General features: G+C 41.0%; 1 protein-coding gene across 1 annotated transcript; it reads right to left on the reverse strand.

The window, feature by feature from the left end:
- Positions 1–501: 501 nt before the first annotated feature.
- On the reverse strand, positions 502–1,871 carry LOC120944875 (forkhead box protein E4-like). The gene has a single exon (XM_040358625.1). The coding sequence runs from the start codon at positions 1,812–1,814 to the stop codon at positions 585–587; it is 1,230 nt and encodes a 409-aa protein (XP_040214559.1). The 5' UTR covers positions 1,815–1,871; the 3' UTR covers positions 502–584.
- Between the last annotated feature and the right edge of the window lie 12,451 nt (positions 1,872–14,322).

The following is a 14,322-nucleotide window of genomic DNA, read 5'->3' on the forward strand; positions in this document are numbered from 1 at the left end:
TACATATCTCAACACACTTGCTGGGACCCACAGCTCCTCGGTACCTGAAAAAAAAAAACACGTTGCTTGCTACAGATTAAAGTTACGGAATGTAAAAAGTTCCCATTAATATCATAATAATGACATAAATGGGTTTATTTGTTAAGGCAGTAAAAAGGACAATTATGTTGTACAAAAGTATAGCATAGCAACCAATTAAAACATAATTTTGACTAATCACGAGAACGTACTGAAATCTAGTAATTATACATAACCATACTTAGCACTCCGCCGCTGCTCTTTATACTGCCTTAGGCCCCGTACACACGGCCGAGAAACTCGACGAGCAAAACACATCGTTTTGCTCGTCGAGTTCCTTGTGAAGCCGCCGAGGATCTTGGCGGGCCAAGTTTCCCCGTTGACTAACGAGGAAATAGAGAACATGTTCTCTATTTGGCCCGATGAGATCCTCGTCGGTTTCCTCGGCCGAAAGTGTACACACGGGCGGGTTTCTCGGCAGAATACGGCTCCGATTGAGTTTCTGGCTGAATTCTGCCGAGAAACTCAGTCGTGTGTACGGGGCCTTCCTGAAAATCACATTTCAGCTACATATATCTTTCCAGTCCAGAGGAAAAGTTAGGTTGCCTCATGTAGGAATTGTTGTTGTACTGACAGACCCCATTCATCTGAGGAGCAGTTAATGTCAGTAGTTGGTCGGTGTGTCCTATGCAACTGGCAGGCCTCATGGAAAGTCTATTGGGGGCCCCATAGATTTGAGAATTATTAGGAGAATAGCTGGTTTGAGGCACCTGAAGGTGAGGTGGCGAGGAAGAGTAAGAATAGGACAAGTTGGAGGCAATAGGGTTAGTTGACCTGTTGATCAAGGACCCTACACCAGTGGGGCTGACAGATTGAGTCTGAAAACAGGACAAGTCTACTGAACAACTACTCCCTATATTCTCAAGGTCCCCATTCAAACCCATGGAGTGGTGGTTCAGATCAGAGCCAGGTGAAGGCTGCATCATGGACTGCTGGTTGATTAGACTGTCTATGCTAAACATTCTGTGAGGTCCTTGTCCTGATCCAGCAGGGGTCTGGTAGTGGTGGACCATGGCTGGGTGGTGGGAGGTGGTGGAGTGAATTTGGTGGTTGTAACCAGATCCCACACTGGAGTAGAGGCTGTTGGGAAATGAAGGTCTTCCAGCTGGAGTTGGGGTGAAGGCACTGCTGTTCTGCATGTATCCTGGATAGGTGGTAATATCCGTTCTCTTGAACCTCTTCCTCCTCCTAAGGAAGCTTCCATTATCAAACATGTCTTCTGCTGCAGGGTCCAGAGTCCAGTAGTTCCCTTTGCCTGGGTGGCCAGGTTCTCTAGGGATCTTCACAAAGCAGTCATTAAGAGTTAGGTTATGCCTGATAGAGTTCTGCCATTTTTTAGAGTTCTCTCTATAGAAGGGGAACCTTTCCATAATGAACTTGTAGATCCCTCCTAGAGTCAGCTTCCTCTCCGGAGAATTGGCAATGGCCATGGCGATCAAGGCAATGTAGCTGTAGGGGGGTTTGCCTTTCTGCACTGGTCGTTTTCTTCTCCTTCCACCAGAAGCTTGGACTTGTTCTTCAAGGTGGCCACCATCATCGAACTCCTCCAATGGGCTGCAGTTGCCTTTAGGTTCACACTTGATGGAGACCCCATCCTTGAGCCTGGCAGAGCCCGGGGAGTCCAGGGACAGGTTGGGGGAGCTTCCCATAGGACTGGAGCCTTCACTGGGTGATTGCTGCGACTCTACAGTCATGGTGCACATGCCTGGGTAGTAGGAGAAGCTTGCCAAATTCATAAACAAAACCCTCTCAGATTCCCCTGTGCAAATGTCATCTGGGATCCTTCCAGACAGACCAGGTGCTGCTCCTACTCATTAGACCTGGCTTATATATCACAGTTCAAAAAGTCCGGCGCCTCCCAACCTCCCAGCATATGTCAAAGCCCTTCATTACAATATCACCCTCCCCCTTCTTCCCTTCTGATGGTGGCCCCAGATAGCTCTACACATCGCCCAGACAAGCCACAGGGAGCAGCATGGGTAAGGTGAGCCCCTCTCTGCTGGGGAACCACAAGTCCCAGAGAGGCTGCAGAGCATCTCACAGTCATACACCTTAGGGGGGAAATTGGGAATTTTGGTGGCAACTGACCAAGGGCATGCAACATGTCACTGCTGTCTGATGGGTGATATCAGACATTTCTCACCTGGACTGAAGATGTGCTCCGAGCTGACTCAATAATCAATAGAAGGATCGTCTATACAAGTACATTGCCATCAATTGTCGGTAAAGGGGCTACAATTACTTTGTAACAGGCACATAGGATGATACAATGATTACCAACAATGTATCAAAGTCCATTCATCCGGGACAGAGGCATAGAGATTGTCAATGTGTACATAACATATATATGATATTAGAAAATATAAAATGTTATAATAATAATAATAATAATAATAATAATAATAATAATAATAATAATAAAGCAACAACTACCGATGCATTCAGATCTGAAACCCCACTTACTTAGAAAAAAGTACATATTATGTTAAATCCAACATGTTATAATAATATTAATTGCATATAAATAACACGTTATTACATATATGAGAGAGAGAGAGAGAGAGAGAGAGAGAGAGAGAGAGAGAGAGAGAGAGAGAAAGAAAGAGAGAGAGAGAGAGAGAGAGAGAGAGAGAGAGAGAGAGAGAGAGAGGATGTGAAAAAAAAATGTTATATATATTATTATTATTATTATATATTATTTAATATATTGTTGTTATTATTATTATTATTATTATTATTATTATTATTATTATTAATAATAATAATAATAATAATAATAATATTATTATAAATAATAATAATTATAATCATTGTATATTTATTATATAATATATATTTTATTATTAATATATATTTTTTATAATAATGATAATATCATTATTATTATTATTATTATTATTGTTATTATTAATAATACTTATTATAATTATTATATATCTATTATATAATATATATTTTATTATTAATATTTAAAAAAAAAACATTATAGCAATGATAATTTCATTATAAAATGTAATTTTGTTTGTATACTATTGATATGTAATTATATTATTCTATTATAAATATTATTATTATTATTATTATTATTATTATTATTATTATTATTATTTATATTATTATTATTATTATTATTATTATTATGATTATTGTTGTTATTATTATTATTTTTAATATTATCATTATTATTATTATTATTATTATTATTATTATTATTATACTGTTTAATTTTCTTATATTATTGACATGCAATTATATTTTTGTGGCTATGCAATTATATAATTAATATTATAATTACTATTACTATTATAACAAAATTAAATATATATTATCTAAACGTTATGAATATATACAATAATAGACAAGTAGGATTTCAGAACTGAAACAAAAAAAACTGTCATTACACCTACTAATAATAAAACTTATGATAACAGCTACATTCCGTACTAATTACTTGTCTGTAAATGTAAATTTGTATCAATAATTGCAGTGTTATATCTCGCAGAGCCCCTTAGTTTTGTATCGGAGCCTCATATTTGTTTATATATTCATATTAAACTTTGTTTTTCCTGAAATGTAACAATGTAACTCCTTGTTTATTAAACTATGAAAAAAGTAATCATAATGTATTGACTATATTTTACTACATAAAAACAATAAATATATTCTATATATACAATTAGTACAATCTATATAATCTCTACTATGTATACTATACCTTACAATCTGTAATCTTTATGACATATATACTATATCTATACTATCTATACAATTTATACTATCTATATATTATATCTATACAATCAATACTATTTACACTATACTATACTTATCATACTATCTATACAATCTCTACTATGTATATTTAATATCTATACTATACAATCTATGTACTATACTATACACTATGTATACTATATCTATACAATCAATACTATTTACACTATCTATACTATACGTATCATACTATCTATACAATATCTACTATGTATATTTAATATCTATACTATATAATCTGTATACACAATACAATGTACAGTATGCTATATCTATATTATCTATATAATCGAACCCTATACTATCAATATACTATATCTATGCAATCTATCTATACCATATCTATATAATCTATACTATACTATATCTATACTATATCTATACTATACAATCTATACTATACTATATCTATACTATATAATCTATACTATCCTATATCTATACTATATAATCTATAGTATATCTATACTCTCTATCTACAGTCGCAGTGATTCGCACAGTATTCACACACAATGGAAGGAGTTTGGTTATCAGTGAAAGGGATCTGATGGATTATGGGCCAATCAGAGCTTCTGATAGGCGGATTACTGGCTTGTTATTGCCATTCAGCACCTCGGCCGGGAATGTTAATTGATCTGTCAGGTAATGAGGGTATTATTGGAATTATTTATATCGGGGTAATTGCTTTCTTAATCGCTTATATATTCGGACTCTGTGCGGCGTGGGAAATAATGAAAGATTTTCCTGGAAGAGTTTGTAGATTATTCCAGCAGAATATATAGGAGAAATGATATTCCTACAGAAATAGAATATTTCCATTTAAGGAGTGGAATATACAGCTCTGGTTATATTGATGAATGATGTCATTTTACTGCATTCAAATTCATTCCATGAAGAAATTTCATTCATTCCAATTTCACTATATAATAATAATAATAATAATAATAATAATAATAATAATAATAATAATAATAATAATAATAAAAAAAGAAAAAAAAAAAGGTCAGGTAACATTTTGTGCATTTTCAGGCAATATTCGGCAGGCACATTGAAACCAAGAAAAAACACACATAAAATAATACTTTATTCACACATAAAAAAAATACTGCAATCTAATTTTCTGTGTTTTAGTACATTCACACCATTGAAAAATATTTACTGAATTTTCTGTTTCACTTAACATAATGCTTGAAAAAAATAATTATATACACACATGTGTATATATATATATATATATATATATATATATATATATATATATATATATATATATATATATATATATATATATATATAAATATAAATATATATATATATATATATATATATATATATACACACACACACATATATGTACACATTTAAATGCACAAAACAGTGCAGACATATAGTACATGTTGTAATGTATGTCAAAGGTGTGCAAAGGCCCTCAGAATGAGCTTAACTGGCCCCATGCATCAAGTTGCAATATCACTTATTGATGATTTAAAGCGGGGTTCCAACCACAATTAGCATTTTTTAAATATATGTCCTTTCATCATGTGTTTTTATAATATAAATCCGGTCACTTACTATTTTACAATCTGCCGCCGCCGCTCCGCATAGTTATTCAAAAAAGATAGTTTATAAAACTATGTCCACACCGTTGTCATTTTGCTTGTGGGCATTGTGAAGCCTACAAGCACCTAGGACCAGATTCACGAAAATTTGCGGCCGTGTAACGTTACCCGTTTACGTTACACCGCCGCAAGTTTTCAGTGTAAGTGCCTGATCCTCAAAGCACTTACCTGGAAACTTGCGGCGGTGTAACATAAAGTCGTCCGGCACAAGCCTGCCCAATTCAAATGGGGCGGGTACCATTTAAATTAGGCGCGCTCCCGCGCCGGACGTTCTGCGCATGCTCCATTCGCAATTTTCCCGACGTGCTTTGCGCGAACTTACGGCGGCCTGACGTGTTTGTGAATCGCGACGTGCGTAACGTACTTACGCCGGGAAAAAAAAATTCAAAAGCCACGCGGGAACAACGGGCATACTTTAACATGGTGGAGTAATTTTACACCATGTTAAAGCACACCTAACTTTGCGACGGTAAAAAAAGACTTGCGCCGACGTAACGACGGGAAAAACCTTCGTGGATCGCCGTAACTGCTAATTTGCATACCCGACGCTGGAATACGACGCAAACTCCCCCCAGCGGCGGCCGAAGTATTGCATCCTAAGATCCGACGGTGCACTCTAAAAAATAATGTCTTGGCTCAACAAAAAAAAATAACGCAACAGTTTGCATCAAGCTTTTTAAGTTATGACAATGTCAGGTAAAATTAAGTGGAAGCAACAACCTACATTGTGTTGAGGTAATTAGCTTTTCTGCTAGATATAAATGCATTTTTATTTACCATCCACTTAATTACTGGCATTATAAACACATGTTTTTAAGTTGAGTAGTCAACAATATTAAGTTGCTCCAATTAGTTTTTCCAGTTTCTACAATCATTTTTTTAAGTCACATGTACTTAATTTCTACAATTATGAGCACACTTTCTTTAGGTTAATAAACAGCTAAACTCAAGTTGCTCCAAAGTTATTTTCTCTATTAGTGTTTAGCTTTGTTTTTATACTAGCTTTCACAAATGAATTCATTCAACAACACAATTGTTAAACAATTAGACCCCTTTCACACTGGAGTGGTTTGAAGGCGCTATTGCGCTTAAAATAGCGCCTGCAAACCGACCCTAAACTGTGTCTCGAGTGACCCTAAAGCTTTGTCTCCAGTGTGAAAGGCCAAGGGCTTTTACATTGGAGCGGCACTTTACCGCGGACGCACTTACCGCCCCAGTGTGAAAGGGGCCTTAAGTTTATTACACAAAACAGTTGAGTTTTTTAACATAAATAGTAAAGTTAACAAAAATAGAAAATAAGTTTCAAACATAAAGATTTGTACCATTTATAATATTTTCTAATATATCTAAAACCACAGTGCCAAATATAAACTTAGGACCGTCTCACACCGGAAATTGCACAGGAATGCACTGTATGTTCACATGCGATTCACATGCAGTTCTGTGTAGTGCGATTTCAGCTCATTCATTTTGGATGGGCTGAATTTGCACTGCACTAAAAGTAGTGAGCCAGATTCACGTAGAACTGCGGCGGCGTAACGTAGATACGTTACACCGCCGCAAGTTTTCATCGCAAGTGCCTGATTCACAAAGCACTTGCAATGAAAACCTACGCCGGCGGCCTCCGGCGTAAGCCCGCGTAATTCAAAGGGGCGTGTGCCATTTAAATTAGGCGCGCTCCCGCGCCAGACCTACTGCGCATGCTCCCTTTTCAATTTCCCGCCATGCTTTGCGTGAAGTGACGTAATTTTTTCGATCGGCGACGTGCGTAGCGTACTTCCGTATTCCCGGACGTCTTATGCAAACGACGTGAATTTTTTAATTTCGACGCGGGAACGACGGCCATACTTTATACAGCACATACGTGTGCTGTGTAAAGTTAAGGCACCAAAAACGACGACTAACTTTATGACAGGAAACTAGACTAGCGGCGACGTAGCGAACGCGAAAAACCGTTGTGGATCGCCGTAACTCCTAATTTGCATACCCGACGCTGGTTTACGACGCAAACTCCCCCCAGCGGCGGCCGCGGTATTGCATCCTAAGATCCGACAGTGTAAAACAATTACACCTGTAGGATCTTCTGGCTATCTATGCGTAACTGATTCTATGAATCAGTCGCATAGATACTCTGAGAGATACGGCGGAGTATCTGAGATACTCCGTGTATCTCCTTTGTGAATCTGGGCCAGTGTATCTACAATTGGAAACTCATTGCAACCGGATCACATGGTACTTCTGTACCACGTGATCCAGTGCAAGCAAACACACTGCATTTGTGATCTGCATTTGGGGTGTCATTAGCTTAAAATTGACACTCACTGCAGAACACAGCTGCAGTGCATTTTAAACATGGTGTGGGAAATTCTCATGGATACACCGCTCCTACAGCACCCCTGCCCATTGAAATTATTGGGCAGCACCACCGGCAGCGGCACTTTGCTGGCGGTTTTAACCATTTTTTTGCCCGCTAGTGGTTGTTAAAAACACCCCGCTAGCGGCCGAATAGCACCGCTAAAAATAGCGGCGCTTTACTACTGACGGCGCCTCAGTGTGAAAGCGGCCTTAGGGCAAGTAGGAAGAGGGAAGAGGGAGCTGATAAGGGGGAAAGAGCATCAAAAAAAAAGAAGAAAAACAGACAAATAGGAATACCACAATAGTGGCCATAGGTTGGAGGGGAGAGAGGAAAACAGTCCCTCCGTCTCCAAGGAAAGAAGACAATAAACAATCAGACTATTGGGGTTTATTTACTAAAGGCAAATCTGAAAGATCTGAAATGAGGGGAAGCTCTGCTGATTTTATCATCCAATCATGTGCAAGCGAAAATGCTGTTTTTATTTTCCTTGCATGTCCTCCTCAGATCTACAGTGACTGCACTTCCAAGTGCACCTTCAGTGCAAAGTGAATTTGCCTTTAGTAAATATTTTAAACAAACCATGAAGTCTTGAATATAGTTTGCCATAGAAGCTAAAATCTATAATACACTGACTCCCCTGGCACAAAAAACAAACAAAAACTTTTTCAAGCTTAGCAGATTTTACAAATGGCGCACTATCAATGCTACCCACTGACATGAGGCAATGATGTTCACAAGGCTAAAAACAACCAGCACTATATTAGGACAAAGTTTGTTAGTTGGTGTTGCCTTTTAACACCTAGTTCTCGAGCTATAGGCTATAAGGGATTACAAATAGTAATAGTTCCAAATTTCTTTGTAAAGCAAATTATTTTCACCTTTAAAAATGTCTTTCATATTTCTGTGCAGCAGCAGGTCTTCCTTCCAACATGTCTCAGCTTTTTCTGCGTTATGTTGGTGGGGGAGGAGACTTGCAATAACTCAAGATAGAACAAAATTGAGTTACCAAGTCCATTTTATTAAGTTACCACAACTTAAATTTCCTTTTACATCAATGAATGTAGAAATGGGACTGTACACAACACACAAAATTAGGTTGCTGTAATTTCCAACATTATAATATCAACAGAACTTATTAAAATAGGTTTTCAACGTAAAAAGTTTATTTAAAACAATAAATTTGAATTTTTACCTTGGAAATATGCATTTAATTAAGTGGTGGTAACAGGTCTCTCGAATTACTTTTTAGAGTGTGTAAGTCAATTACACCTGTCGGATCTTAGGGATATCTATGCAGAACTGATTCTATGAATCAGCCACATAGATACGACAGGAGATACGACGTCGTATCTCCTCTGTGAATCTGGCCCTTACTTCCTGGAAGTCTTGGATGGGGAGTGATAATTGGACAGCGCACTGCATCCTGGGAAATGATGACACACATTTCCCAGGAGCGTTAGAGGGAGATGATGTCAGGATCCTAGGTGATTCCAAAGGCAGATTTTGTGGGATTGCATAGCAACAGGCATTTCCAGATGAGTAAAAACATTTTATTTTTCAGGTCTAATCAGCACAATAATGAAAAAAACATTTTGGGATGGAAACTCCACTTTAAGCATTGTGGGAACTGTGCTTGTAGGGAGTGGGTTACCACAATGCGCTGGTAACACAAATGCTTTGATGCGTTGCAGTGCAATTAATTTTCAAAAGCACCCCAACACACTAAGGTAACACGCATGTGGTGCAGCTCACTGCAAGACATGGCAACGCAAAATATAGTGCAATGCATCAAAAATTCTGTGGCGTCCCCATTATTAGGGGCCTTCTAGAGCATTGGTAATTCAATGGGCAACACATGTGAATGCACATCATAATGAGCATTTATCACATGCATTAATGCCCCACACAAATGTAAACAGGCCCTTCATAAGACCTTACTTAGGAAAAATTGCCATACTCCCGATCCAGTCTGTGTGGTTATTAGTTAAATGTATGAAATGGCCTTGGCCTTCCACCACTCCACAAGCCTTACCCTCTGACGTGTTTCACCCCAACCACCAGGGCTTAGCCATAACGGTCCTCTATGAATATGCCCCGGTGTGTGGGACGAAACATGTCAGAGGGTATGGCTTGTGGAGTGGTGGTGCAAGGCTGAGGCCATCTCACACATTTAACCACACAGACTAGATTGGGAGTGGAGCTCCCACTACTGGATGGTGATATTTTCAGCCAGAACCCCATTTCTGAGTACCAGTGGGTCTATATATATATATATATATATATATATATATATATATATTTGCCTTTTTTGCTTAGAGCTGTGCTACAAGTATTAACAAAAACCTGGGGAATGCCCAGGGAAAAACCAAGCCTACTTACCGACCAGCTAGCAGACAACCAATTAACCTGTCTAACACTATGCGTTAAAAACAGGGGTCTAGTCCGCACGCATTTGCAAACGCATGCGTGAGCCACAGAGCCGCGCCAAGGCACCCTGTAATATCTGTGGTCCTAACACTAAACAATGAGTGTCCCCACAGTGGAGGCACATGCATTTTAATGGATAGATAGGGGCAGGTGGACTGAAGGGGAGCCACCCCTTCTTAAAGGTACAAGAGCACACCAAACACCCAGCATATAGCACAGTGGCTGCAAAGGTGTTGGTGCACTGCTGGACACTACAAGCACCATAGGTGAAACACAAACATGTCCACCGCCCCCATCTATAGCTGGCTATCGCAGTGGGGACACTCATTGTTTAGTGTTAGGACCACAGATATTACAGGGTGCCTTGGCGCGGCTCTGTGGCTCACGCATGCGTTTGCAAATGCGTGCGGACTAGACCCCTGTTTTTAACGCATAGTGTTAGACAGGTTAATTGGTTGTCTGCTAGCTGGTCGGTAAGTAGGCTTGGTTTTTCCCTGGGCATTCCCCAGGTTTTTGTTGTTATCTGTTTTAGCCTTCCAATGCTACTTACTGCGATAGCCAGCTATAGATGGGGGCGGTGGACATGTTTGTGTTTCACCTATGGTGCTACAAGTATTAGTAAGTCTTCATGAGACTTTGCCAGTTCTATAAATAGTTCAAGCCCTAGTCCCTGCTATAGAAGAGGTAGTATCTTCAGATGACTTTGTATCCTGCAGCTTGCAATGGTTTCTTCCTCTAACTCACAGGTGTCAAACACAAGGCCCGCGGGCCGAATCCGGCCCTCCGGGCCACTTCATGTGGCCCGCGCTCCAGCCCTCCTCCAGACCCTTACTTTCTGCTTTCAAACAATGCATCCAGCTTCTACCCAGCAGCAGCATAAGGAAAGGGGGGTCCACTGTGATGTAAGGGAGAGTGGGGCACTCAAATTCTGATGGTGGGGTGGCTCTTGACATCTATTGTAAGGGGAGGGGATGTGCTGGACATCTAATCTTACAGATACAACCGTCCCCTTTGAGGACAATCATAATGCTGATGCGGCCCACAATGAAATTGAGTTTGACACCCCTGCTCTAACTCCTATGAAGTGTCCCAAGGAAATAAGCATCTGACACTTCTGGAAGTGTCGAGAGCCAAACTAGACTGAAGACTGAAGACATCTTGTGCCTAGGTTCACACTGCTGCGAATTCAAAATCGCGGTAAAATGTGCGATTTTACCGCGATTTCGCGGCTGCGATTTTGCCGCGATTTTGCCACGTTTTCGGCCGCAATTTAATGTAAATCGCGGCCCGAAATCGCAAAAAGTAGTACAGGAACTACTTTTTGAAATCGCAGATGCGGCGTCGCACTGATTAGGACAGTGCCATTGCCGACAATTACCGCCGATTTGAGATGCGATTTGACATGTCAAATCGCATCTCAAATCGTTCCAAATCGTACCCAGTGTGAACCAGGGCTGTAAGAAAGAAAGTTACCGCTCCAGGTGGATTGTGTTAGGATGATCAGTATGGTCTCAGGAAATCAAGGGTGCTGGCAATGCACAAGGCAACAAATGGAAAAAGAAAATATGGACAGCCGCACTCCAAAAAACCTTGATGGTTGTCTTTATTTAAAAAAAGGAAAAATGCACTACAAGTCACAGCACACTACACGGGAGTAAAAAAGATGACGCGTTTCGCACTATAAATTAGTGCTTAATCAGAGCTATGATTAAGCACTAATTTATAGTGCAAAACGCGTCAGCTGTTTTACTCGAGTATATACTGGGGGGGGGGGTGACTATGCTGATGGATGGGGTCTGCACTGGGGGGGTGACTATGCTGATGGAGAGGGTCTGCACTGTGGGTGTGACTATGCTGAAATAGGGGGTCTGCACTGGGGGGTGACTATGTTGATGGAGGGGGTCTGCACTGGGGGGGTGACTATGTGATGGAAGGGGTCTGCACTGGGGGGGTGACTATGTGATGGAAGGGGTCTGCACTGGGGATGACTATGCATATGGAGGGGGTCTGCACTGGGGGGGTGACTATGCTGATGGAGGGGGTCTGCACTGGGGGGGGGACTATGCTGATGGAGGGGGTCTGCACTTGGGAGTGACTATGCTGATGGAGGGGTCTGCACTGGGGGGGGTGACTATGCTGATGGAGGGGGTCTGCACTGAGGGGGGTGACTATGCTGATGGAGGGGGTCTGCACTGGGGGGTGACTATGCTGATGGAGGGGGTCTGCACTGAGGGGGGTCTATGCTGATGGAGGGGGTCTGCACTGAGGGGGTCTATGCTGATGGGGGGTGGCCTGCACTGGGGGGTGACTATGCTGATGGAGGGGGTCTGCACTGGGTGGTGACTATGCTGATGGAGGGGGTCTGCACTGAGTGGGGTCTATGCTGATGGGAGTGTCTGCACTGAGGGGAGGTCTATACTGATGGAGGGGGGCTGTACTGAATGGGGGGTTTATACTGAGGAAAGGGGGTTTGTACTTAGTGGGGGGTCTGTACTGAAGGAAGGCTATAGTTGGCAGGGGGGGTGACACCGTTTTTTTTCGCACCGGGTGACACCAACCCTAGTGACATTACTGGTCACAGAGAAAAATGAATTCCAGGATTTACAGCAAATATCTCATCTTAAATCTGCTCAAACCCCCCGTCTAACTCCTATACTAACTACCCTGTAGAAGGAAGAGGCTTATACTCACATATTCTCACAGCGTTCCCATCTGGTCACGTGAGCGGCTCCCAGTGGCAGTTTCAGAGGAGAAGAAGGACAGCTGACAACAGGTGCCCTATAATAAGCCTACGGTGACGTCACCAGCCAGACATTACAGATTTTGTAGACGCTCTATCCTCTCCCCTGAAGCCAGATGCTGGAGAGATCACATGACCGGACCGGGGCACCCTAAGAATAGATAAGTAATAAGCATCTTCCTTCTACAGGGTACTTAGAATAGGAGTTAGAAGGGGGGCAGGAGCAGATTTAGGAGTTACGTAAAATTATTTTTTAAACTCTGAAAAAACTCCCTACTACCACATTGTGATCATTGGTGCTCTCCAAACCTTGGAACGTTACTTTTCTGTGGCTCCATGCCTGAAATTCATACTAGAGCCGCATTATCCACTCAAGAGAGTATGACATGGGTCTGCCATAGAAGGCCGGAGTTGGGATTTGTAGATCTACAAACATACTCACTAGGGCCAATGTGGTCAATTAACACGTCTTTGGTGTGTGGGTGGAAACTCACGCGAACACAGGGAGACAATGCAAACTCCATGCAGATATTGTTATGGCCCGAGTTAGGAAAGTGGTCATAATTCTGAGATTTTCGGAGCTGAGGCAGAAGTCATAGGCCTCATACACACGACCGAGAATCTCGTCGTAAAAGAAACGTTGTTTTCCTCGACGAGGTTCTTGTCAAGCTTTCTTTGCGTACACACTGTCGAGACAAAATCTCGTTGTTCTCAAACGCGGTGACGTACGACGGCACTGTAAAGGGGAAGTTCGATTCCACTGGCGCCACCCTTGGGGCTGCTTTTGCTCATCTCATGTTACCGCGTGTTAGTAAAAGTTTGGTGAGAGACAATTCGCGTTTTTTGTCTGTTACAGCGTGACAAATGTGCTATCTCCATTACGAACGATACTTTTACCGAAGGTGCGCTCTCGTCTCATACTTTATTCTGAGCATGCGCGGGTTTTTAAGCATTCACACGAATCTGTTTCTCATCGTAAACCAGCCCGACGAGAACCATGACGAGAAAATTGAGACTCCCGACGAGAAAAAAGAGAGCAGGTTCTCTTTTTTTCTCGTCCACGACAGTTTTCTCAACGAAAAACATACACACGACCGTTTTTCTCGGCAAAAAAACTCTGCCAGCAGTTTTCTTGATGGTTTTTGGTTTTCGTGTGTACGAGGCAATAGGCTCGGCCTGAGAAAAACAATGCTGCAGTTCATGAATTAAGAAGAAATCACCCAGTCTATGTGTATGGAAGAGCTGAAACTTCAAAGGGTGGTGGCACATAGTGCTTGTAGAAGGGGGATGATGATCTACACTCACTGGCCACTTTATTACCTTGCTAG

Source organism: Rana temporaria, chromosome 7 (genome assembly GCF_905171775.1).
Source record: "Rana temporaria chromosome 7, aRanTem1.1, whole genome shotgun sequence".
Lineage (NCBI taxonomy): Eukaryota > Metazoa > Chordata > Amphibia > Anura > Ranidae > Rana > Rana temporaria.